At 34.0% G+C, this 26,580-nt stretch overlaps 2 protein-coding genes across 5 annotated transcripts in view; both read left to right on the top strand.

Moving 5' to 3' along the window:
* LOC121371319 (poly(A) polymerase type 3-like) overlaps window positions 1-22,702 on the top strand; it is a 73,090-nt gene extending 50,388 nt beyond the window's left edge. The window contains exons 16-21 of one of the 4 annotated variants that reach the window (XR_005957788.1): window positions 1,013-1,082; window positions 2,473-2,545; window positions 2,990-3,213; window positions 4,165-4,283; window positions 5,207-5,215; window positions 14,989-15,113. Coding sequence is in view for 2 of the 4 variants with exons in the window: in XM_041497123.1 (XP_041353057.1) it covers window positions 1,013-1,082; window positions 2,473-2,545; window positions 14,989-15,234; window positions 17,780-17,887; window positions 18,358-18,450; window positions 19,958-20,071 (704 nt within the window). In the remaining 2 variants the exon portion in view is untranslated. Of the gene's footprint in view, window positions 1-1,012; window positions 1,083-2,472; window positions 2,546-2,989; window positions 3,214-4,164; window positions 4,284-5,206; window positions 6,562-14,988; window positions 15,235-17,779; window positions 17,888-18,357; window positions 18,451-19,957 lie in introns of those variants that run through there. The other 3 variants (XM_041497123.1, XR_005957787.1, XM_041497124.1) reach the window with 3 other exon arrangements.
* Window positions 22,703-25,270: 2,568 nt separating this feature from the next.
* Window positions 25,271-26,580, top strand: part of LOC121372342 (glutamate receptor ionotropic, delta-1-like) — a 42,116-nt gene continuing 40,806 nt past the window's right edge. The window contains exon 1 of the mRNA XM_041498644.1: window positions 25,271-26,145. Coding sequence (XP_041354578.1) covers window positions 26,037-26,145 — 109 coding nt within the window. The 5' untranslated portion in view covers window positions 25,271-26,036. The remainder of the gene's footprint in view (window positions 26,146-26,580) is intronic.

The raw sequence follows: 26,580 nt of genomic DNA, 5'->3' as shown, positions 1-26,580 counted from the left end.
AAATATATAAAATAAAGTTGATATTTGAATCGATAAGTATTATTTTCGTGGATTTTTCAAATTTTAATAATATTTTAGATCCGTCAATGTTGATTCAAATTAGGCAAAAAATCTCGAAAAATTGTGTTTACTTAGGGCATTTGTGGCCATCTGTCCAGTATTTATGTCCATTATTCCCAGTAATAGTGGTTTTCTGACCAGAATTGTTTTTTTAAAAATGAACAATGATTCATTTGGTGATTTTTGTTGTTGGTAAAATGATCAAATTTATTATCAAATTAGCTGTCACAAGCAGCTATCGATCCCTGAAAATGACCGCAACATGCCGCCACTGTTAAGTGAAAATACTTGCCGAAAACCACTTTTTCAACTCAAAATTCCAAAGCATTTTACAGTGAAAAATCTAAATTTAAAGACACAGTAAGCTAATTTGTCTTTCGTTTCCTGTTAATCAATCGATTCCGGTGAGTGTCATGTGTACAACGGCTGGAAATATAAATTGGGGACTGCACTGTATACAGTGTACAGTATGTTGACTGGTGTGACATCGGGTGAAATATCTCATCTGCAGTAGTCAGAAGGTTAAAACTAATAAAAAGAAGAATTCTTAAATAATCAAATTGAGAATATTGAAAATTAGCCATTGTTTTGTTTGTTTGGGTGTTTTTGTTTTTGTTTTTGTTTTTTTTTCTCATGCTCATTCTTTACTTTTTGGTTCTTAGTAAATTTCAGCCATATATCTTTTGACACTAACTTTTATGTTAAAGCAATAGGAAATTAAGGCTCTTGAGCCACAACATATTTTCAGCAGTATATGATTTAATAATAATATATTATTTTTTGTTTGTGATGGACCTTAGGAACTCCTTGCATTTAGAAGAACATTTTATGGGTACTGAGACATGCATCTTTTCAATAGAGGGCACTAATTTGTAAATGTTTTACCCCATTAACATTGGTTTAATGTCTGTTATTACCTGTATCAATTAAAACACCTTATATTCTATTTCAGTTCACAAGCAAGCAATTCATCTAGGTCTATTCAAAGACGATATGAAAGTTGAAATTTCTTATGTGAAAAGGTGTGTATTGTGTGGTGTTTTGTGGTGAGCTTTTATTGACAAGAAATTTTAATTCTTACTCATGTGGTTCTAATGTATTGGTTCACATCAAATTGTTACGTCCCACTAGAACCTAAAGTGGGATGTAACACTTTGACCTCATACAATGGTATTAAGTGGTTGGCATACTGCCTTGTGAAACAAATGTACTATACAAAGCTTGTGACAGTTGTTTAATATCCCTAATGCCTGGTTCACATTTGCCCTGGGTGCTGTGCGATAAATAGGTTTACGATTTTCCGTATTATTTTTGAGGCATCGTAGGTGGCTACGGCGTATGTGTTTACATTATGTACGAGCATCGTGCGATTTTTTCGTACGGGCCCTCAGGGGCAGGCCGGGGCAAAGCCATACAGAGGCTGTGCGGAGATTGTACGGAAATCGTGCAGTTGCCGTGCAGCCTCCGCACGGAAATTGTATGGAGCCTGTGTGTATGGTGCGGTTACCGTGCAGCCGCCATGCCGTTTTTGAGCGTCCGAGTCCCAAGTGTATAAGGAGGAGCTCTGTGTACAACTTCACATTTCTGCTTGTGTTTGCCGATCACACATTGACAATCAAGAAGTTCAAGATATTTTTTTAACATTGTGTAGAAACAACACAATGGCACCTAAAACAAGCAAAGGGAAAGAAGTTCAAGAAGGACGCACAGCCTGCTGAGACAGAGATGACCAATATATATATCCATCTGAAAAATGTTTGGCTCATCTCAAGGCGGCTGCACGGCCGCTGTGGGGTTGCAGCGGGATGACTGCTCAATATCCGTGCGATTTCACGGTTACTGCACGGGCAGTGAGCGGCAACCTTGCGAGGCCGTGTGATTGTCCCAAGAGCCTACAATCTCTGTACGATTTTTTTTACAGTGTCCACCTAAAATCTTGCGTTTTCTGCACGATCAGCACGTGGTGCTCGTGTGGAGATTGTGCTATGCCACCTACGACATGTCTACAGGCTTACAATTTTTTCAAATTTGTATAACTTCTCGCTAAACAAAATCGTAGAGGCCGCGACACCTGTGAATCCGTACGAAAATCTCACGGCCGCCTCTGCACGGAAAGGGGGATACGGGCTCCGTAGACCCATCGCAGGCCAAATGTGAATTAGGCAGTAAGTCTTTAAGTAATTGTCCAAAATATTGATTTGGTACATATGAATTCTGTATAAATATTGAGAAAAAATTTAATAGATGTGTATCTTATGTAGTGGCAGTGGATTTTGTCTTTCGTACTATACTATTTTTTGGGAATTGCATTGTTTGACTTTTGTTTTGACTAAAAACAGCATATTACATACATTTTTATGTGTCATAGTGGAATACTTATTTCTATATACAAATTTAATTTTTGTTGTTTAGAAAGCAGTTAGAACAGTTCGTACCTTTGGAAATCATTCAAAGAGGAGGAAAACCAGTTAAGGAGAAAAAAAGGGTAAGACTTGATTTAATATTTTATCATAACTTTTTGTCAGTAGTAAAACTTACATTATTAGTTAAAGGTAGGGTCAACTCAAATATGAGCCTGATGTGTTGGAAAGATGCATATTCGGTCCACCAACACATACCGACAGTTTTAAAAATGAAAAACGCGTAGTAATTTTAAAATTAATAAAAAACCAAGATTTTTGCTATTAACTGGGCGCAGCCATCTTGTGTCCTTTTTGGTAGCCACGCCCACAACAGCTGTTCGGGAAGTGACGTCAGCTCTGTCTGCAGAGTATACATGGTAAACAAACGCGATACAGGGAAGCCTAATACCTATGACCTGACCTGATAGAAAGAAGCCATTGAACAAAGATGGATTACGACAGTGAAGACGAAATAGATAGGGAAGTTTTTTGAACAGGCTGGACACAGGCAGGATTTTTTTTTACAGCTGTTTCTGTTCGAACCGTCCTGCACTGCTGCCGAAATAGAAAAGCATGCTATGGACTCGAATGATTCATCAACAGATAACGAACCAGCCGAAATCATTGTGAGGGAACACAGACTTGGTAATGTGGACTGGTGTATCTGCGGCAACTGTTTTTCACAAAAAACAGAACTGGAATGTATTTGTTGTCGGGGAAAATGAAGAAGTGTCGTCCAGACGCGAACAAGGTAGGTACATGAGTAGGCCAAGTTTGTAGCAATCATAGTCACATTAAACATCTATTATTAGTAATAAATAAATAAATAAATAACCACAATAACAATAAAATAATGATGATGATAATAATAAACCACAGACTTATATGAATAGTCCGAATAGCCAAAATAATAGCCTACATACAATGTACCTATTTTTTTCTTTTTAGTATATATTTTGATGCGAACATGACTAGACCCCCACCCCCAACCCATAATACTTCGGTCGGTATCCAGCCTAGACATACAGCCACCCTACTAAAAGTCCTGCTTTGTAATCTATATGTATTGTAATAATTTTAGTTCCATTTGAAATACAAAATATAGAAATAACAAAACAACATTTTCACCATACAATAGTTTATTGCACATTTTGTGGGTTGTAATTATTGTACACATTTCCAATAACATGAACACACACATATAAATAATGAGGTTTCATTTTAATTCTAAATATAAATTGTTTGAATATATTATTTACAGTTTTTTGTTTGTTTTGTTTTGTTAATTGTCATGTATGAATACATACTTATTTTTTAAAATAGCAACCTGTGAAATAATTATGATAAATGTATGTGATATATCTGTGTGGATTTGGTTTTCTTTTGCAATTGTTGGAACTGTTTAGTATATATCTCAATATTCTAATCACATTATGTACATTGTAAATGCATATAATATTTTTTTAAATAAGCTCAGTATAACAAGCTTTCTAATAAAGGTAGTTTCTGTATATACTAACAATATGGCTAATATATTGTATTTTTATAAACATAGGAATAAATAACATTTTCAATATTAAATTGGCAATAATTCTCAAAATATAGAGCATATTATAATTGTTTATATATATTAAAAACTGTGATGCAATATTAATCTTACTGGTAGTCACTTTATTTAAATACATTTACTGTTTTCTTTCAGGGCACATATGTATCATCCAAGAAAGAGATTTTTCAACAATATTGGAACCTGTTGTACTGCATAACACACTGGATACTGCATGATTCAAGAGGAGATCCATTTCAACCTGATGATCACAGGTTTGTACAAGTTCATTATTTGGTAACCAGAATAAAAATGTCACTTCTTTAGAATGAAACTAGTTGATGGTCTTCTACATGTATACACAATACATGGATGGTGCAGCTAAGCAGCATAATTATTTCATTGCATACATATTACAACATATCATTCGAGAAAAACATATGTAGCAGACTAGCAGTGTCCTTTACCAAAACTTCACATTATGTACATTTTAAATGCATATATTATTTTATTATCATTATATGACCATAAAATGCACAGATACACACTGAGCCAATAAAAAACCAGCTATACATACATGTACAACAATCAAGTTACACACATGGACATATTGAAAACAAATTTCAATCATATTTACACAGGACTAAAAAATGTGTTTCCAAGAACCCGACCCTTTTTTTAAAAATGTATTATGTAAAACAAAATTATTATTAGGTAAAAGCATACCCATCTGTATCCCATTGGGCCATTTCTCGTTCTACCCAGATCAAAGGCTGTGGTATGTACTATCCAAATTACCAATATGTTTTACAACCAATAGCCGATGATTTCAACTCTTGAATTATGTGACATATCGATTTTATTTTTATTCCAGTTGCCAATGTTTTGCTTAATTGGCATGTAAACAATAAAATATCTCGCCTTACTTGACTTTACACTTTCAGTATTTTATATACATGTATCCATTGTTCCCAAGATCTACTTTTCTATATAAATTCATAACAAATATGTACACACTGATGTAGAATAATGTTTTTGCTTAGTGTAATAATTCTGAATAATTTAATGTCCCCTTTATGAAGCTGAAATAGATTGATGTTTAATAGTAACACTTAGTTTGTACTATTTTATACTTGAGTTCTAGTCACTAGAGTTTATTTCCAACTGTTTTACTGTTGAATTTATTGTTTATTTACAGGGCACTACGGTATGCAGCATATCGTCAGTTTATTGCTTGGGTGTATGGACGATTAGGGCGTAGGGTTAGACGTGTCATCCCTGCTTGTGTTGTGGCTAAGATCAGACGATTATATCCAAACCATCCAGACGAAGATTATGTTGGATTCAAATATCCTGACAGTGATTAATGAACTGTTTCTCCAGATGTCCTGTTGTATTTAAAGAAACAATCTTTATTACATTTACATGTCTATCTCAAGATCCTCACTCTAACATAGATTTATGTACAGTAAATACTGTATAACAGTGAACACAGTGATTCGGCAAACATATTAGTGATTGGTATTCATTCTGGAGAATTTGTTCAGAATTACTTCTCTCTTTTCTGGCTTGGGCAAACAAGCGATATTAGAAGGTACATTTAATGGCAACATAATGGTATCAGCATCTGAACTGTCATTCTCACATAACCCCATCCTCCAGCATTTTAGGTATATAGCCATACCACTTCTTTTCATTTACACTGGTTTGGCTACCCAGCACTTTCTTCCTTTCGGGAACACCACATCGTAGCGCAATGTCCATTTCTGATCTCCAGTCTTTACAGCAGCTTGTTGTTTGCCACTGTGGTGGTTGTTATCAAGTGCAGCTAACATGGTTCTCGCAATCATTCCTAAAATGTACATTTAAATGTTTCATTAGTTAATGTTTTCATTAATTTGCCTGTGCATGTAAGTTAGGATTCATTAATCATATATGGGTCAAATTCAATAGTCTTTTTTAAATTCTTACAATGATCTCTATTTTAATATGCCGTTTTAACAATTAATGTTAATTATCTGTTAACACAAGACCATTTATCAGTCTATATTAATTGGGTGTCAAATGGTTTGGCAACCATTTACAACAAACAGCTTTTTTCAACATTTTGCAAACATGTCTTATTATTGATATTGGTTGTTTATGAACCTTTGTGTGAAAAGTGTTGACGTTTGGGAAGGTACTTCGTGTACATTGCATGATACACCTCAAGTGCCCCAGTGTGACAAAACTGTGTCAAAACTGTGTCAACTTGTCAAGTGCACCCAGTAGTTTCTTATCAAAAACTACCTCCCGGAGTGCTTCATATGCTGGGCTTTCAGGGACTAGCCACTTTTTCGCCTGTCTTTCCTTGGTTGTCAGTGGTGGATGAGGACATTGGTGATATAAGACAGCTGTATCCCATGCATGAACATCGGCAACATGATGTATAAGGGACGTCCACTTTTCTCTTGAAAAATAAAACAAACCATATAAAATCACCAAACAATGTATGTAGTTCTGTACTTATGGTAGTGATTAAAAATACAATTATATATTAAAATATGTAATATGTAATATGGTTGTGCAGTTCATTCAAATCCATGCAATTATTTTGGTATCCAGATACTTTGTACACTCTTTGAGACCAATGGGTGCAGACACATTAGAATTAATGAAATATCTTAACTAATTCTTATTATAAAATGCATTTTTCAAGGTTCTGAATGGAGGCAAAGATATAATCATGCTTGCCCCTTTCTTATCTCCATAAATCATCTATTAACCAACAGAGATGTCGTTATGAAAATCAAATTACAAGGAGGATATTACTATCTGCTACAAATACTATATCGACACTGAAGCCTAAACACCATGGAATTATAGCCGACTATTATTGTGTTATAAAAGTTATATGACAAATTTAGTTTGATGTGATTTCATTCATGTATCTTAACTACCAGCTGATGTTATCCAACCAGAAATTAGTGTTCAAATACATACAACGCAACAGGGTTATCAACATACACAGATTATACTGTTAAAATATCAACATTCGGTTGGGAATAATTTTAAAAAAAATATTCAGTAGTACACAAATAGTATTAAATAGGCAGTGAAATATTGCCGATTTTCACTTATTACTGATATGCCTGACTAATGTATATTATTCATCCTATCTATTTTTCAGAACATAGATAATGTTATTAAATGTGTAGTGCAACATAATATAATGGTTTACAATAATGATAAGCCAGTTAGAATTACGTTCACCCATTAAACAAATTCATTCAGACTGACATACCTCAACAGTTGGACATTTTGCTCGCATGTAGCACAGCACCACCACCACAGGTGGTGCGAAACAGACTGTATCCACTGTCCAAGATCCTAATACTTCTTTAATTTGGCTTTTGCATTCAGACGCTTTATGATGTTTCTGGCAAAATGCCACACATTGAATTGATGGTTGATTGTGGTATGCTTCTCCATCTCCCTTTCCAATCTGGATATGTCTGTCAGTTGCCAGGGTTGTTACATCAAGTTTGTCAAATGTTCTACTAAAACATCTCTTAAATCCTTCCAACTCCATCGCATTTGATGAGGTTACTTCCCCAACATGAATGACCTCAAAGTCAACAATCTTTCCACTGCATGTTTCCATTAAAGTGTAAGTCCCATATTTCGCAGAATAGCCTGGAGAGTCGCATCGTCCATCCCCTATCAAAACAAGGTCTTTTGACAAAGACAAGTTTGCAGTTGTTGTTATTTGATCAGTTAGCCATGTTTTTTTGTATTACAGGGAACAGCAGTTGATTTTGTAGTTTGTAGAATGTTTGTTTACTCATGATTTTCAGATTTAAAAAGGAACACATTAGTGAGACACGATTAAATGTCATGCCAGAAAACAGAATGGATGCTGCCAGAAGTAAACTTCCTAGAGCAAATCGGTTTTGTAAAAGTTGTGATAGCCACTTGACTGTATGGTGATTCATGCATGTTAGTGTGACACAGAGCATTGATCCTTGGTTGTGTTTTTCATCTGCTAACAGCAGCTCCACACTGAGGACAGTGGCAAAGTAACATATCCAGGCAGTGTTCAAAAACGATAAACTTCTCACAGTCTACTGGACTTATAGCACCAGTTTCCCCTTGAAATAAACTTGAGCTGTCATTGCTGTCTTCCATTTCCATATCTGAGGCCGAGGGCTGAAAGGGTGGGGATGGTGGAGGTTCATATAGATCACATGGAGGCTCCATGACTGAGTCAGCATGACTTGGTGAAGACATTGGTGAAGAAATTGGTGATACCACTGAACTTTTATCATCATCCAAGTGTAGTGCATATATGCATGATCTACAAATACACTGTTGGCTGTCCCATAAATATTGTACGTCATCCGCTCATCTTTCAGTGTGTTAGTTGTTGCATCAGTCAGCGTGGGTCCCACTTGAACTCCCACAGAAACCCTAGTTGGGAAAGCCTGTAAACCAACTGACTGTTTGGTTGAACATGTAGATGCTGGATTGCCATCCTTTAAAGGGACATTCCTGAGTTTGGTGCACTTTTTAAGATGTTATCGATTAAATGGAATTTTTAACGATTGTAATTACATATTAAATATATTTTTCTGCATAATATATTAGTGGCTGTATATTAAACCTGTTTCTGATCGTTCTAATATTTGTACGAGGTTAAATTTCATTTTATTTCCTAAAATATATTTTTTTCGTACATACGAAATTATTTGAAGATAAAATCCAGTTTGGGCTTCCTACAAAATTAAGACGACCAGAAACACATTGAATATACAGACACTAATATTCTAAACAAGAAAATATATTTAATATGTAAGTTTAATCGTAGAAATATTGTAGTAGTCATAAACATTTTACAATGCAGCAAACTCAGGAATGTCCCTTTAAAAAGAAAGATTTGAGTAAACTGTATTGATAAAAGTTAATGAAGTTATATGCACACAGTTTTATCATTAAAACAATTTTTATAGGAAGTGCTGAACAAAAACCTTTGGTGCTAATTAAAATGAGTAGCCTATGGTGGTAGTTCTTTTCTTCTGTAGACCATGTGTCGGGGTACAAAACTAACATAAAAACCGGCCACCACCATTCATTTAATATTTAAATTGTTATAAAGTAAAGGGTGGTTTATTAAAAAAAAAAAACAGCCAGTAGTTGAAAATTAACAAATAAATAGCATGTATATAACTATGTATAAGAGGGATTTTGACTCAAGGACACAAGCAGTTGTATAAATTAGTATCTGAAGGTACTCCCATAACACTGTTTTTAGTTTTATAGTAACCAATTTTTTTTAGATATTAACATTATTATGAACACGTACCTTATTAAATTCTGATCCATGGCTAGTTATAGTATCTGTTGTAGTTTCATCAGTCAGTGATTTTGTCTTTGTAAAGGTGCAGAGTTTGCTCTTTTTAGCACTACATTTCATCTGAAAGGTGAGAAAAATAATGGGAATTAAAAGCAATACATTACCTCTGATCACCAAAATGTGATAATACTATTTACAAAAGATACCTACCAGGTAATGAATATTTAAGAATACATACATGTATATGGTGGAACATAATAAAATAAATGTTCGATACACATGAAAACAAAACCCAAATGCATCATATTTACATCAAATCGATCATTTTAAACTAATAAATTATAGTTGAAATGTTCATTGACAAATTAACAAATGAAACAGCTCAACCATGACAATTTTGAGCACTTTAAAGAGAAAAAAAACTTTTGCTGTGCTGCAAACGAAGATGACTGAAATGTTATTTGTAGTCAGGGTTTGAAATTCGCCAAAAAATATGGTGGTCCAAAAAATAATAATGCATGTTGGCTATAATAATTTTTAAAAAAATCACCAAACCAAATGGCCTTAGCCTCTAATTTGAGGCCTGGTGATATAATGAGGATGATGCTAATTTGTTGATTGTACATTTTGTCGAGTGATTAAATTTTAAAATGTTTTTCCTCTTGCTAAGGCCAGGTAAAAAGATTGGTCGGCATCCCTGCCCGATTTATGGAAAAACCGAAACCTTAAAGGGGAAGTAAACTCAAACATGACATTTTAAGAAATAAAAACAAGTAATTTTAGAGTTGATTAAAAAAAACATGATTATTTCTGCTAACTGAGGGCAGCCATTTTGTTTTGTTTCCAGGGCGTTCGGTATTATAGCATGGGGCGAAGTGACGTCAACTCCTACCAACTTCTGTATGCACAGTGTAAACAAACAACAGTAATTTATGATAAAGCACTTCTCTTTTATTAACCTGACTTGTAAAACAACATAAATGACTTCATAGTATAATAAACTATTTAACTAAATATTATGTAACCACCGGCTCACCAGAGGGCATATTCACTGGGATGGTACAAAATGGCTGCCCCTATTATATATAATAAAGTATAGATGAATATATTTCTGGAAATGTTTGCATTCAAGCAGGCACATTGTTCGCTGTTTAGAACTAGGCATTTGTTTACGAAAACTATATAAATAGCAAACATGAATTAATATTTTAGATTTTAAACAAACGTTTGGATTTTAAGATGATTTTAAAACAAATTTAATGTATTTTATACTGTTTATTGTAGGAAACAAGTCATGGTAAATTCATAAACATATAGTTTAATAAATATATGGTGTTTTTAAAACACTATACCTGTACTTTCATTCGGAAACTGAAATCAATCCAATGGAGCAATATACTCGTAAATGTTTGGCTGATGACATGATATTAATAGTAGAGGCATTATTCGAGCATGCGCATGAATGAGGTCGCCATTATTATTATCATGGTTCATTGTTATGTTTTGTTGGGACAGTGTAACAGTCATTGAAAACAGTAGCCTTGCATTTAAACTGACACAAACATCGTTTAAGAATACATTACTTGGTTATCTAATGTTAAAATTATACATTCATTTAAGAAAAAAGAGAAAAAAAACCCATCCCCTTCCCTGAAAATTATTTTAAAAAAAAGTGAATGGATGACACGTTTATGGACAAATTGTCTGTAGATTAAAGGTACGGTGAACAAACTGTCTAGAAAGTGTGTAATGGTGGTGTGATGCAGACACTCTGTGACACTTTTAGTGTCTCACAAAAGGAACTTCAGAAGCAACCATGTTTATGAAAACACAAACAATGCCAGTTGGAACAAGTAAGCTATTTCCACATGCACAATCATTCCAGTTACTAGGTGTTAAAAACTATACACCTGTGTTCACACCTATGTAAAATTTATAACACTTGACAGATACATATTAATCTGACATGGTACATGTACACATATAGACCACTAATGTATATTGTCATCCAGTCAGGTGTGACACAAATAACATTGAATATATAGTTTGAACCTTTATCTTGACTTTTGTGATTAGTACAACAAATTACAAATATTATTGTAATTATACTGAAAGTAAAAAAAAAATATATTTACTGGTTAATTACAATTACTTTTATAAACTAAGACTACAACATCAAGTTCGATACAGATGGTAGAATAAAAGACAAATAGTATACTTACTGGTCCATAGATTTGTTTCGGCTGTGCAGAAACACTAGAATATTTATGAGTTCTTTTGCCCCAAATCTTGCATCTTGCATCTCCTACATAAGAAGCAAAAGCCACACTTATTATTTGTTATAGGTAATCAAAATATTGGAAACTCAAAATACAATGCAATAAAATGAAACTTGTACATCTTTGTTTTCTTTTTATAAATCAATTTGGTTATAATAATCAACAACATTATAAAACAGGGATTTAGAATGCACCAAAGTCAGTGCAATAAACGTACCCAAAATATGTATGTCCAATACAAGCTCCAAATTAAGTAAAAATATACCAACCTTGACTTAAAAATTTGATTTTAAAAATAAAATAACCTAAATGCATTTCTGAATATCCACAACATAACATTTCAGTACTAAAAAACCCTTGTTGCACTGAAATTAGTAAAATCTAGGAAATGTGGGGAAACCCACCCCCACACACACACACACACACACACATACCAATTTGTCCTAGTGCTTGGTCAACTCGTCGCATAAAAATTAATTTACCAGCATTTGTGAGATCTAAAGTCCTGATAAACCACATATAACTTAATCACTCCACAAAATGAACCAGATTTTAATTGACAGTTGATTACAATAAATACACCATTTTTTTTTTTTTAACAACACTAGTAGAGCCGTGGGATATTTCTTGCACCAGCCAGAGCACCACGACTGGAATACCAAAGGCTGTGGTATGTGCTATCCTGTCTGTGGGTTGGTGCATATAAAAGATCCCTTGCTACTAATGGATTTTTTGCAGGTTTTTTCTCTAAGAGTAAGACTCGGTGTTCGAAATAAGCACTTGTCCGTTTGTCCTGACAAGTAAAAATCTGATTGGACAAGCAAAATGTACCTTGGCGGTTATCCGGTGGACAAATAAAAATGTTCAATGCAGTTTCATTTTAAGGAATCAAGAACATTGAACATGCATTTGAATAAAACAAATCATTTACTTGGACATGAAATTATAGGTGGACAAGTAGATTTCTATTTGTCTGGTGGACTAGTGAAATGTTCTGCTGATTTCCATCACTGAGACTATATGTAAACAATTACCAAATGTTTGACATCCAATGATTAATAAATCAATGTGCTCTACTAGTTGCATTAAACAAAACAAACTTTTTCAAACCTGTGAAATGAAGTTAATTATCACCATTTAAAATTTATATACATTTATATTTAAAAACATTCTTGAAATTATATTCCTTTCTTCTTTTTCTCTACCCCCACCCACTCCTCATCTGATACATGTGTATATAAAATGTGAGAATAAAGATGATTAATAAATTAAAGAACAGTAGCACCTCGGTTATGTCACATTAGTCACTAGTGCTGACACCCAACTCCACCATTGCCAACCACCACTGTCACTGTGACAGTTAATCAACATTTCATACTATCATGTATTGGTGTAACTATGGAATTTACTACACGTTATTTATTTCCGAGCCAATTGTTTTCTAAATTGTACACATACTTAGTATTTTTTGTTAATTTCAAAACACATTAATTTTCTTCTTACGTCAAACCAACTAATTATTTAAAAAAAAAAAAAAAAACCCACGTAAGTACGTGTTCATTATATCATAATATTGTCAGCATTAAAATTATGAATCGTAAATTATTATTTTGTTGGTTAAAAAAAAACCCCAAAGAAACAAACAACCCGTTATGCTTACTGACCAAAACGTAACTGACATTAGTTTTTCCAAATTTAATTTTAATTTTTAAAAATCGCTTTCGATCCATATGACAATATACCTTGTTTTTTGTCTTGGTTATCCCGTCTTTTTATCCGGTGCACCGTGTTAATTCTTGGTCGAGTTTTTTTTAAATGAGGAAATACAGTCGGAATGGCCTCTTTTTTTAAGTTTTTTGTTTTTGTTCTTTACTTCGGGGATGTGTAGGTAGTCAGCGAGCAATGCCGTATCGTCATAACAATCTGCTGTGAAATGTTCTGAACATAAAACGTGATAATTTGTTGGATAAAAATCCCGTTTCATGTTTTTCATCCATTTCGCTAGTAATGGTTTGTCACATATCGGAAACCGATGTAAGCTTAACCCAGGTTTACTGGATCTGGTGTTCTCGCAGAAAACGGCGGAACAACGTTCCGGGATGTTTATTTGGTGACACCGCGGTGATGCCAACCGTTGGCACCAAGTCTCAAAGCAAACAATCCTCATACGGCTATTATGCTTCAGCATTCACCAATTCCTGCCGTGACACGTTTTTAACCACGTGACTACGTGGTCACCAGGTGGCGTATTTGCAGCTTGGAACAAAAATGGCTGCACCCATTATAAACAATAGCTGGCACATTTTTATCGTTGTATTAATTAAATATACAAATGTACTTATTGAAATTAAGCAATAATGTACATTAAATATAGTTAAATATGCCTACCAGGCCAAATGCCTTGGTTGTCCTCTCCTTTAACTAAAGGTGACTCCACACGATAGGAGTGCCTCAGGTCAGGTCATAGGGTTTTACGTGCACATTCAGAACAAGCTGTTGTAGTGCACGCCTGTCGTGGGCACAAGAGCCGGCTCCGGCCGGCTCCTCCGTCCATGACAGGAAAGGTGGGGGGAGGGGATAGGAGGGACCACCTGCACTGGCAGGTGCAAGGGAGCACCAGCAGCCCGATCGAATCGGTAGCAGGCGGGTGAGGAGTGCCTCACATGAGAATAGCTATAATAATAGCCAATTGACCAGACAAACATTACAATTTCATTGGTTGCTATGCAGTCTGTTATTGTGGTTATTCTTTATAGAAAATATTTTTTTTACATCCCATTTTGTTCATTATTCAATAAATTGAAGAATATACAGTGAAACCCTTCAAACAGAACTTTTTATAGACCAGAATTCTCTCATAACCGGATGTTTGTCATGGTCCCTTTTAAATATCAGTACATAACAGAACATCTCTAAACTGGATACGCCTTAAAACCAGATTTTTACTTGGTCCCATGGTTTAGAGGAATTTCACTGTACACAGATATTGTATCCCCACCTACCCCCAATCTCAGTCTTAGGTCTTTGCATTTGATCCCTGGACTAAATATATTCAAGAGTAATACTGCACTGCTAAGATGAAAGACAGAAAATGGTGAAGTAATGATTTTTAACCTGTTATCAATTTGACAATGGCTTTTTTAAGCATTTGAATGAGTTTGTTTCTCAAGAGGTCTAGAATCTGGCTATAATATTTTGATGCTTATTTTAAAATACCACAAGTCTTACATTAACTCATTTTGTACCCAATCTTTACGTACTACCTTTTGCCTTAGCAGAATTGACCATATTACAAAAAAATAGTAATTAAAACATTTTGAAAGAGTTTATTCTATTTTTGTATGAATTTCGACTTTTACACATCAACAGGAAAGCACCAAAGGAGAAAGCAATAGCAGCAGTAATCTACGTCGAGTTAGTACGGAGAAACCAGCGCTGTCGGGTAGCAAGTCTGAAAGTGACCTGGTGAAGCAGAGCTCTGTGACGGATGACGAGGCATCCCAGGAGTCCCAGATGGTGTCTCAGAACGCAGCGTCCGCCTCGCCTGAGGTGGAGAACATGCAGTGTGATAGCACAGACTCCACCGCAACAGACCAACAAAACAAAAACAGTCAGGTACCTCAGGCTCATATTATCATGCAGTAGAGATAAAAAATCTTCTTTTATTTTCTTTAATTTTTTTTTAATTTTTGACCAGGCATTTTGTAAGTACCGGTATGGTACATTAATTTAGTCAATAAAAGATGATTTCTGGTAGTGTCCTTTTATTCTGCTGGTATTATTTTAACCTCAACAGATCAACAAAACAAAAGCAGTAGGGTACCTCAGGCTCATGTTATCATGCAGTAGAGATAAAAATCTTTTCTGTTTTTCTTTTTCTTTCTTTTGTTAATTTTTGGCGAGGAATTTTTGTAAGTACATTAATTTATTCAATAAAAGATGATTTCTGTTAGTGTCCTTTTGTTCTGCTAGTGTTTTAACAAAACCACTCTTGTACATTTCTTCAGATGGGCTTATACTTTTGCCCGGTATATATAGATTTGTGGTGGTTTATGGTTTCTATTCTCAGTTATAATAATTATAATATAATGGAAGCAAAATGTTACGAGGAATCGTCTTTTCTTGCAAACTCGTTGGTGAAAACACCAGGCATTATTCATGATATCACACAGTAATAACACATCAATTAAAGACATACGATTGGCTACTCCTAGGTAACCACAGCCATAACCATCCAATGCTCTGTGATGTACAAGTTAAATTAAACTGATTGCTCTTTGATGTATAATTTAACAACCACTGTAAATGCATTTTAATGGGAAAAGACATTTCAATTTGTTTTAAACCTTTTTTTTAAGATATGTAAGAAATTAAGAGTACTACATTCATGTCAGATACCATTTATCTTGCAACTCATTTGGAAAAATATTCAACCTGCTTTTACTTAAATGAATGTCTGTGTATAATGACATAAGTAATTGTAAAATGCCTGACTATGTCTTAAAGAACTTGAAAAATATTTATACTCTTTTTATATTGATTATTTCATTTTGATGATTTCTATGGTCAACTAGATTTTAAAGAATATTAAGAAAGTAATCAATTGTGTGCAGTCAACTGTTATTGTTTAGTTATGTTTTTACCAGTATTCCGTTCTGTTTTAAAGTAGTCTCAAGGGTGCAGAAATGGAAGATATGCTGAGGAAAAGAATTACGGGAACACTTGATATTGTAGGCCAAACTTCAATCACTAATAGCATAGTAATATGTCTATAAAGTACAAAGATGTCATGTGGGATAGAATGTCAGAAATGTGAGATTGAATATCGGAAACACAGTCAACTTCCCGACACTGTGGATTAGGGTTTCAGCTGCCATCACTCTTTCCTGTTAGTATTGGCGTGATCTATTATTTCTTTTCATCAATATATGTCATTAGTCTGCTGGACTAGTACATATCACTATAGTCGACCGGACCGGAACCAACTACAATTTGCTATTCTACTAGTATTCAACAAAGTCCATCCATCTGTAGAACAATATATTATTGTTAAAGGTAATCTTAACTTCAAATGATCCAGTAACTTCCTTATTTTCCCACTCAAGACATACTTTTGTCTTAAATATGTTTCAGGTTTAAGCAAAGAAAATGAAAACTATATTGTATTTCTTTGATACACAGATTCATTAATTCCGTATTGGACAAACAAACAGTTGTGGGGAAAATGAGGAGGTCTTTCTGAAAAAGGAGGTCACCAGTTGAACTGGTGGTTATATGTTAACTCTACCACAATGTTTATGTGCATTTGGAGAGCAGACTTTCTGCAGCACTGAGTCTTCAAAATTGTATTGGTAGAATAAGGGGTGATTGTATTTTCTTCTATGAACAGTTTTTTAATGCATGCTATTTTAGGGACTGCCTAAAAATAGTAACATCTCATTCTGATAATAAAATTTTATTGCAAAGCTTGCATTTATGATTTATTGTATGTTTTGCTAAAACATGAATTTCCAATATCATGTAGAACATATAACTGTGATGCTTGAATTGCAAATATTTAAATATATACAGTTGTGCAAATTATTAAAGAGGTTAGAACTGAGGATCTCCAATTATGGTTAAAAAAAATTGTTCACCAAATCTTTAATTTCTTAACATTCACTCACCTTAGTTGTGAATGGACATAGGATTGATTGCATTAGGTGAACACAATGGGTGGTTATTTTCCCCATCTTGGCCAGTGCGTCACAACAAGTAAACCAAAGCCTGTGGGGTATGTGCTTATCTGTGATAAAGTTATATAAAAAAAATTGCTTTGTAATTTTGGGTACAAGTGGCATATTTGATGAAAGTGGATTATCTCTCTTTAGAAAGTAAAACAACTGTCAGTAAACTAAATAGTTGTAGTTTAAACTGTGCTGAGATGGTGTTGAACAATAATCCCTTTTTTCTCCCCTTTCCTTAAACGTTCAGTAATAATACTTGACCTTATAAGTCTGAATATAATGGTCAATTATTTATTAAATTTTTAATTAGTTTTTTTTAATCTCATTCATTGGTGTGGTGTTTCCATTGAATTGACAACAAAGGAAACTAAACTTCCGCTGGAATTGTGGTGACATTGTAGTATTTGTAAATATAAAAATGTCATTGATTTCAGGAGCTCAATGTTAGTGATGGCGGGGGCGATGGCGTTTGTAAAATAAAGAGGCCCGGTTCGCCATGTGAGGAAGACAAAATGTCCAAGAGGTTGAAAGATGGGGAGGAGGTAACGGCTCTTTTTTGGATGGGTGGTAGTTAGACCGGTACCTTGTAGCCCCCACCATCAATAAGATTGGAACTGTATGCTATGTATGAAACAAAAATTAACATGTTTCCATCATTTATTTAAAATTTTTATACACGCCCCTCATCAGTACCACTCATTGCTGCTTCTTAACATTAATTTTTTCTTCAGGAATAGCTCAATAGCATTTTATGTTAAAAAAATAAAATAAAATAAATGTTCATTCTTTAAAAGTTATTTCATTGAGTGTTTCTGTATTATTTGGATTAAAGAAATATTAAAATTGTTGTATTTAAAGAGGCTCAGATTATTGCCAAATATTTTGCATTAACATGAAACATATTTAATGCATATTTTTGTTTCCATTTGCTATTATTGTCACCAGAGAGTCTTGAGAGATTATTATGAATTCATTGTTAAACAAACAAAAATGTCTTGTGTGTCATTGACAGGTTGAACTGGGGAGTCCGATGCAAGTTGATGAGAAGTCCTCTTCTCAAACAGATGAAAAAATAACAGCTCAGGAAATTGCTCCAGTAAGCAAGGTAATGTGTTTGCAACATGTGTTTTTATAAAGAAATAATACACTAGCTTAACACAATTTGTATATACTGACTTGACACAGTCGTAATTGTGTTACCTAAGCTATTCATCTGTGTCAGTTGTTGAATCATTGAAAATCAATTTTATTGTTCTGTTCATATTTACAGCTTCATGTTAAATCAGGTAGCAACAAGTACTACTGCATCAAAAATGTTTTATAGACGTAGCTGTGATGTTTTAACCTTTATTGTTCAGGGGTAGGATGTGACCCAATAGTAGAATATTCAACTGGGGTTTATTTGATCTTAGGATTGATTGCTCTTGATTTTTCCCCATCCCAATCAGTGCCTGCCTCTTGATTGGTATGTCAAATGTCATATGTGCCGAGTCTGGGAAGTACATTTAAAAGATCCTTGCTGTGGTGGTAGCAGGTTGACGACAGTTCCAGCACCATAATTGTAGTTTTGTACACAATATAACACATACATCAGTTAATTTTTTCATATTTCTTCTATGAGAAGTAGTACCCTCTTTTTTTTTTTTATTCCTTTCATCTTTTTAAACCTAAAACTTATTTGTCTAGAATTATGAAAAATAAAAACATACCGATATGTGAACAGCATTTTCTGCTCTGTAGGGAACTTCGTACTACTTTGACATAACAGGTCTGAATTTGAATGATGTTATTGTATCTCTCTCCAGTACCAATAAACTTGGTGCATGATGCTTCTGTTTTCAAAATGCTGGAAAACCTTCAATGCAAAATTGCTATTGAAATGTTTTGTTTGAAGATTACTGATGTATCTTAAAGGGACATTCCTGAGTTTGCTGCACTTTTTAAGATGTTATCGACTAACAAAGACTTTTTAGCGATTGTAATTACATATCAAATATATTTTTCTGAATAAAATATTAGTGGCTGTATATTAAACGTGTTTCTGACCGTTCTAATATTTGTACTAAGTTAACTTTCATTTTATTTCCTAAAAACTATTTTTTCATACATACAAAATTATTTGAAGACAAAATCCAGTTTGGGTTTCTTACAAATATTGAGATGACCAGAAACACATCGAATATACAGACACTGATATTCTAAACAAGAAAATATATTTAATATGTAAGTTCAATCGTAGAAATATTTTATTAGTCAGAAACATCTTACAATGCAGCAAACTCAGGAATGTCCCTTTAACTGTTTGTACAAAATGTTATGCTTTTAAAAAGTTGTACCATTTATGATATGAAAGGAAATTACAGTAAAATATGTTATATTTGTAGTATATGAAGTAAACATTATGGTTTGGAAAGTGTCTGTTGCGGTGTTAAGTGTTGAAATAACAAAATGTCAGACACACAACAGCCATCCATTGTTAAAAAATGCCATTAAAGAAAAATATTTCTTAATGGTTCTTGATTAATTAGTGCATTTCAGTCATATATAATTTATCCTTTCACCTGATATAATTTTTGAATAGCCTACATATGGGTTTCTTTTGTATTTTTCAGCATGCTCAGAGGTTGCCTAGCAATGACTTGCCTGATTTAATAAGTCCACAGCCTATGTCACAAACTGCAGGGTTTCAGTTAACAAAAAACTCCATTAAGTTAAAACTGAAATGATGTTTGTTGTACATGGCGTGTGGTATGTTCAGTGAAAGCATAGTGCTGTTGTCCAGTGCAAGAAAGCAATTTTGATGTGAATTATTGCTCTTCAGAACATTGCAAAATCTGAAATTGATTGCTTGACATGACTGGAAAGTAATGGGGAACCACAGCAGTTTTAAAGAATTATATTATTTTGAGAAACTAATTCATCATTAAAAGACTGTCGACAGATCCCAAGGAAATATTCGTAAAGACGTATCGGAAGAAAGGTGCAGAAAGAGACGAGTCTTGTTGATTTTGTGTAAACTAAGTGCAAATAAACTTGTTATTGTTGCTGGGTCAGTAGTAACTGGTGAAGAATGGTCAGTAATGATTGATGATGAGTGAATGCTGGAGATGAGAGTAACGGCTATCATTTATTTGTCTGGTTGTGTTTACCTTTTCATTTTTTTCATACAAATTCATATGAGTGAAAATAAAATAATAAAAAAACTGAATCAAGAAAAACAAATGTAAAACAGAAGGGAAGAAAACAAATGAATTAAAAATTTTATGTATAGTTCAGTAACCCATATGTAAATAGGTAAAATGTATATCATCATAGAACTAACACTTTTTTGTTATATAGTAATGGATGTGTATGTGTTTCAACATGTATGTACAGGACAAACATAATAGCAGCCTGAAGACTCCATATTAAATCCAGGTGTCCAGTGATAATGATTTTGCAGATCTTGTAAATTACCATGTTCCTTTAAGTATGCATTTATAATAAAATGTGTGATTGTCATATTGAATGTGATTAGATGATAATAAATCATCAATGTTTGTCATTTGTTTTTTTCCTTTCTGGTACAGCCATTACAGTCATATAATGTTACAAAAACACATGATCATAATCTGCCATCATTATTTATTTGGAACTTTTATTAATTTGATGTATATATGTACGATATTTAGGGCGGATAAACTCTTTTGCACCAATGTTTGTCATATGCAGGTTAAAACCGTCTCCTTTTATTTGTATTTGTGCATTGTTTTGTTTATCATGATACATAGAAAAAAAATAGAAAAAAAAATTAAATCTCACTTGTAAATATCACTCTTCATAGTCATAGATATTATTGAATCATCTTAAAAGACAGCTTTTCTTTTTGTGAATTTGCTTATTATTTACGCTGTATGAATTTCCTTAAAAAAAAAAAATATATATATATATATATATATTTTGGGTTTTGGGTTTGAGTAGGTGTTGGAATCATGTTAATCCTCTCAGCATTTAAGCAGTGAACTAGTTTAACCAGGTACAGACAAAAACAAAATTAAGTTATGTAAGCTATGGTCAAATCAATTTGACACTTGGTGTACTAATACGTTGGTAGTAATCTTAAAGTTTGTTCTTATTTATTATTTTGTTTACTAATGCTATCATTGGTATAAACTGGGTTTAGGGTGATCGAGTTTTCCAATATTGCTACATACTCATTTGTAGATTAATTTATTTCTTCTATAAACTGCAATCCTTGGTATAAACAATATTTATTGCCATTAAAAAAATGAGCTATCTGTGGATATGCCAACAAGCATTAGCGGCAATCCTTCAGTATTTTAGTAGCGAACTACAATCACATTAGAACAAACATGATGGATTGAGCATCACACTGACATTATTAACAGCTCGGCAGTCATGCAGTTAAATTAAATCTTGGAACATCGAATGTTCTAAGGATAACTAATACCTTTATTTCAGATAATCAATTTGCAATGATTGCACATTCTCCGTTTGCCACTGATGCAGTAAAATAAGCTATTAGTCAGAACTAAGAATATTTAAAACTGCTTTCATTGGTATTACTAAAACTATAAAGTCCTAAAATACTTGGCATTAAAAAGTAAAGGAGCCATACAAAGGTTTCTTGGACATCCGTATAATTTCGTGAATAGAAGATGCTTGCGTAGTAATGAATTGGGTTCTTTGAATTAGTTGCAGGTTTATAAGATTAAGATACTTTATTTTCCTCGTTTTCATATAAAGGTGGTTGGTTCAATTCTTGAATTTGTATCATTCAGTGTTGGGGAGTCGTTTGAAGTCTGTAATCATAGTTCCATATTTCTATTTTTGATAAGATTTTCTTTAATTATTTTTGTTCCAATGTAATAATTTGACAATGGTTAAACAAATTACTGTCATATTGTTAAAAATAAATAACTCCCACACCTGCTAGATGTGATGTCACGTCTATAGGTATACCGTACTTATTATATTCTACATTTATTTATTTTATTTTATTCTTGATTCAGATTCAATACAAAATTAATTATGTTATAGGTGGGTTTATGGTTGAATTTAAATATAAAATTATTTCTTCATAATACAGCACAATACATAGTTTAATTAATTTGTCCTTGTCATCTATAGATATTCATCTCCAAAATTTTATAATTAACCACATCATTACATTTATTGGTTTGCTTAATTAAACATCTGTTGTTATATAATTTAATATGGTTAATTTTCAGCATGTTGCCACAGTACTCGAGACTTTCTATTTCAGAAATGGCTGAAAAATGCGGCATACTGTTGAAATTTCCACTGTACAAACTGAATACACAAAATAACAGAAATAAACTATTTTATTTTATGTATATTATGTTGATTGTTATTTGGATGTATTTTATTCTCATAAATAGTATTATTAAAAACCAAAATATTTTAATGTAAAACCAAATCTGTTTGTGATCACCCATTCATGAAATCCATTTTCAAATTAATAAACTTTCTCAAAGCTTGCTTCATTGAAGTCCTTTGAGGAAATATTTCCGCCCGTTACCCCACCCCATTATATTGATACATGTATGAGGTAACCTCTCTCTAACGCAAACAATTGAGAAATGAACAGTTATGATACAGTGAAAACAAAATGAAGCTGTAGTATAGTCTCCTTTAATATTTTCACAAAACGTCCACTGTAGTAAAAAGACGGGGGGGGGGGGGGGGGGGGGGGGGTAGTAATCAATATTGCTGTAATTTTGTGGGGTTTTGTTTTTTGACTGGAAATCGTCTCTTAGATGAGGTAATGGACTATGGAATCGTCAATACCCTCTCTTTATTACATAAACTGTTTTATGCAACTGGTGGAAGATGTTGAGAACTATGTCACAAGTTTTCTTAATAGAAGAAGCTATAATTCAGACCGCCAGAGATATCACTGTTATCAGTGGCGGTTCGCTTCTGTATTCTAGTTCAAATGTCTGTCTTATTCGCTTTCTATCGGTAAGGGAATGTTATATCTGATGGTTATGATGGAGGGCCCAGCACTAAGGATAACACGCATCAGCGAAACGGTTGAAATTGGGTTGGTGACTAAAACGGTCGAGAGATCCAGTGCAATTAAAGTTGTTGGGGGTGGGGGAAGGATTTTCACTCCAGTGATTCCAAAAAACAGGTTATTATTCTTATATCAGTCAACATATGGCGGCACGGTTTGTTATTCACAGTAAAAAATAGCAAGTTTAGTTTCGTCCTACAATTTCAACTCTCGTGGGAGAAAACGGAGATTGGTTGGTGCTCCTGTATCATGTTAAAGATCATAAGAATGTCTGCTTTGGCTCAAACAGCCCCAAACCATATGTGTATTACAAAAGTTCTAAAAAGTGTATCAAACTATGCCATTTATGCTATCTGCAATTTGCCTGTATGCTTTTATAGCATGTAACACTTCCTCTAGAACTTCTGGGTGTAAAACTTAGGTCTGGTTTCCTAAATATTATTGAGGGCCTTTCGTTATAAATTAAAGGTACTTCGTTCACCAAACAAGATAGTCTGTAGAAAAGAAGTCTGTAGAAAACAATGATTGCAGGACTATGTGTTTATTATTCAGTAGAAACCAAGACAATTCACTGGCATCCATTATGTATGTTGCGTTCGTTTTGAAAGTTGCTTACAGGAGAAACGTCTGTAACACGGACAAATTTCATCAACAGCTTCAACCACCCAATTTCACTCTGCGTACTTATGGACCGTCACCGAGTGGGGATGAAATGTTCAAGGAGATAAACTTATTATGATCATACTAGATAACAGTCCCAGGTCTGCTTCACATATTCTTCTCAAAACTATCTTCTGCTGCTATTCACGTCGTTGGCTGTACCACGCATAAAAAGTAGCTGCGAAAAGCATAAAGTTGGCTCCGGTCGAGACAGGATTGATGTGCTCAACTTTCTCCGACACCTTACATGTATATCACTTGTTTTGGAACTCATGACAGTCCTAATGTCGGGTTTAGATTTGTCAAGCCATTCTTCAGTGGTATTCGTCCTATGGAGCAGAAATAAATAAAGTATCATCCCATACAGTGGCCTTCACCTGGCAGTGATTCACGGTTAGCAGCCGTCACTGTTATTTATCAAAACGTCATTTTGACTGCCTTATACAGTGTTAAGATTAGGAATTCGTTAATGGTTTTGATGTTCTGATTAGAATGTACAAGTGCTTGTGAACATTACCAAAAATATAACTGTATAGTCAATATGAGATGATGAAAATGAACAAGATTGCAAGTGACAGTCGATCAAGTGTTTTTGTTTGTTTCTGTATCTACTAACCTAATGACAGCCAATTGGTATTAAATTTAGTTATTACTAATTAGATAGCGAACGTAAAACAGTTGTTTTGGTTATCTTTTCTGTCATTGAAAACTAACACAGAATCGAAAAATAATTAAAAATATAGGAACCCTTGGTGAAAACTGGCATTAAATGTATATTTGTGAATATGCATTGACTATACTTTGTTTTAAATAAAAATATATATTAAGGCACATTGCTAGTATATTGCCTACTATTTGAAATAGGTCAAACGATATGATGCGGACCGTCAAGTTTAAATTTCACAATAATTTAGTTACATTACACAACATTTATAAATACGTTTGGAAACTTACCACAATGATAATATACATGTCTGCTTACGTGATTGTTAAACATTATTTTTTGGGGGGTGTGTGTGTGTGAATTTGTGCGTGGGTAGGCGCGGGCATATATGCATATGAATGGACGAGCATATATGCGTATGTATGTAGGTGGGTGCTTGTGTGTGTGTTGGTGTATGTAATAAATTCCACTGTGGTAACAGAATATTTGTACTAACCGCGTGTTCAATAATACAGAGTTTATCATATTCCGCGAGCCAGCACACAATAAAACGCACACATCAATTATCCTTTGTATTTAATATCTTCTTATTTTTTTCTGTAGGTTTATTTGATGTAGAAGTAATGCCAAACACGTACACGCATAATGGATGGTATCGTTATACAATCTGGTATGGAATTAGCGCCATCTGCCCGTCAAATAAACACGAGAACTATTGAATATAGGTTAATCGATACACACAACTAACAAGACACTGGATAATTATTTAAAGAGAACCAAGTTTAGTATGCGAAGATTGCTACGTTTGTTTAATGAGAAATCAAATCAACGAACAGTGTCGTCCGCTCGTATTTGTTTTCTGCATTCTCTGTGGGTATTCTCAACTTCCCAGTTTCCTAGGAAACATCTACGACATACGAGATACTCAAAAACAATCGCAAAAAGAGAGGTGGAAGATACCACAATGATTTCGTTATGTGTGTAACGGGACTGTTAAATGTGTTTTTAATGCACACAATGCGTATTAATTACAACTTCTGCGAGATGTAGGTGCTGGGGAAAAACTGGCGTCCTCCCTTCGCTGCTGTCCCAAGCGATATGGTAGAACCGCCCTTAAATGACAGTGTTTGGCACCACAGAATGGTAATGGAGGCTATGCACGCGAAGTGTCACTTGGAGCTATCTCTGAAGTAATCTCACTGTGTGATTTTCAAATGGCGGTTGTGCTGTCACAGTTATTCGTGATGTTCACTCGAGTTACATCAGATCATTTTCGCGGCATTTATATCTTCACGAGGAGAACGGGTAGAACTCGAATATAACGAATATGGGATTTTGTGTCTGGCGGCTCAGCGTCGTTGTTGGTTTGTTGGTGATGGTGATGATCACGGGTGTATGTTCAAAATACTTCCAAAACAAAACGTTCATACACATAGGTTAGTATTTATCGTAGTTTTCTTTCTTTCTTTCTATTAATTGGTAGTTTATATGTTGTTGTTATTACATTCTGGACATTGACCACAGAAGATAAAATTGTATATTGTTCTTTTATTGTTTCATATTAATAATGTGAATAAATATGCAAAAATGTCATCCTCTCATTGACGAAGCCATGATTTTATGTTGGGGGCACCCATATGAGTGTGTGTGTGTGTGTGTGTGTGTGTGTGTGAGTGAGTGAGTGAGTGTGTGTGTGGGTGGGGGGGGGGGGGGGTGAGCAACTACACTGTGAAGAGTCATGTTATGGGGTAACAGGAAAATATAAAAGGTGGTGTGTAAAATGAGGTGTGATTGAGGGAATGGTTACGATAGTGTAATTCCTAATAGAAAAAAAAGAGCTAAATTTACAACAACAAACAAAAAGATAATAA

The sequence above is a fragment of the Gigantopelta aegis genome, chromosome 4 (genome assembly GCF_016097555.1).
Source record: "Gigantopelta aegis isolate Gae_Host chromosome 4, Gae_host_genome, whole genome shotgun sequence".
NCBI lineage: Eukaryota > Metazoa > Mollusca > Gastropoda > Neomphalida > Peltospiridae > Gigantopelta > Gigantopelta aegis.
This window is presented reverse-complemented; position numbering and strand designations above follow the sequence as displayed.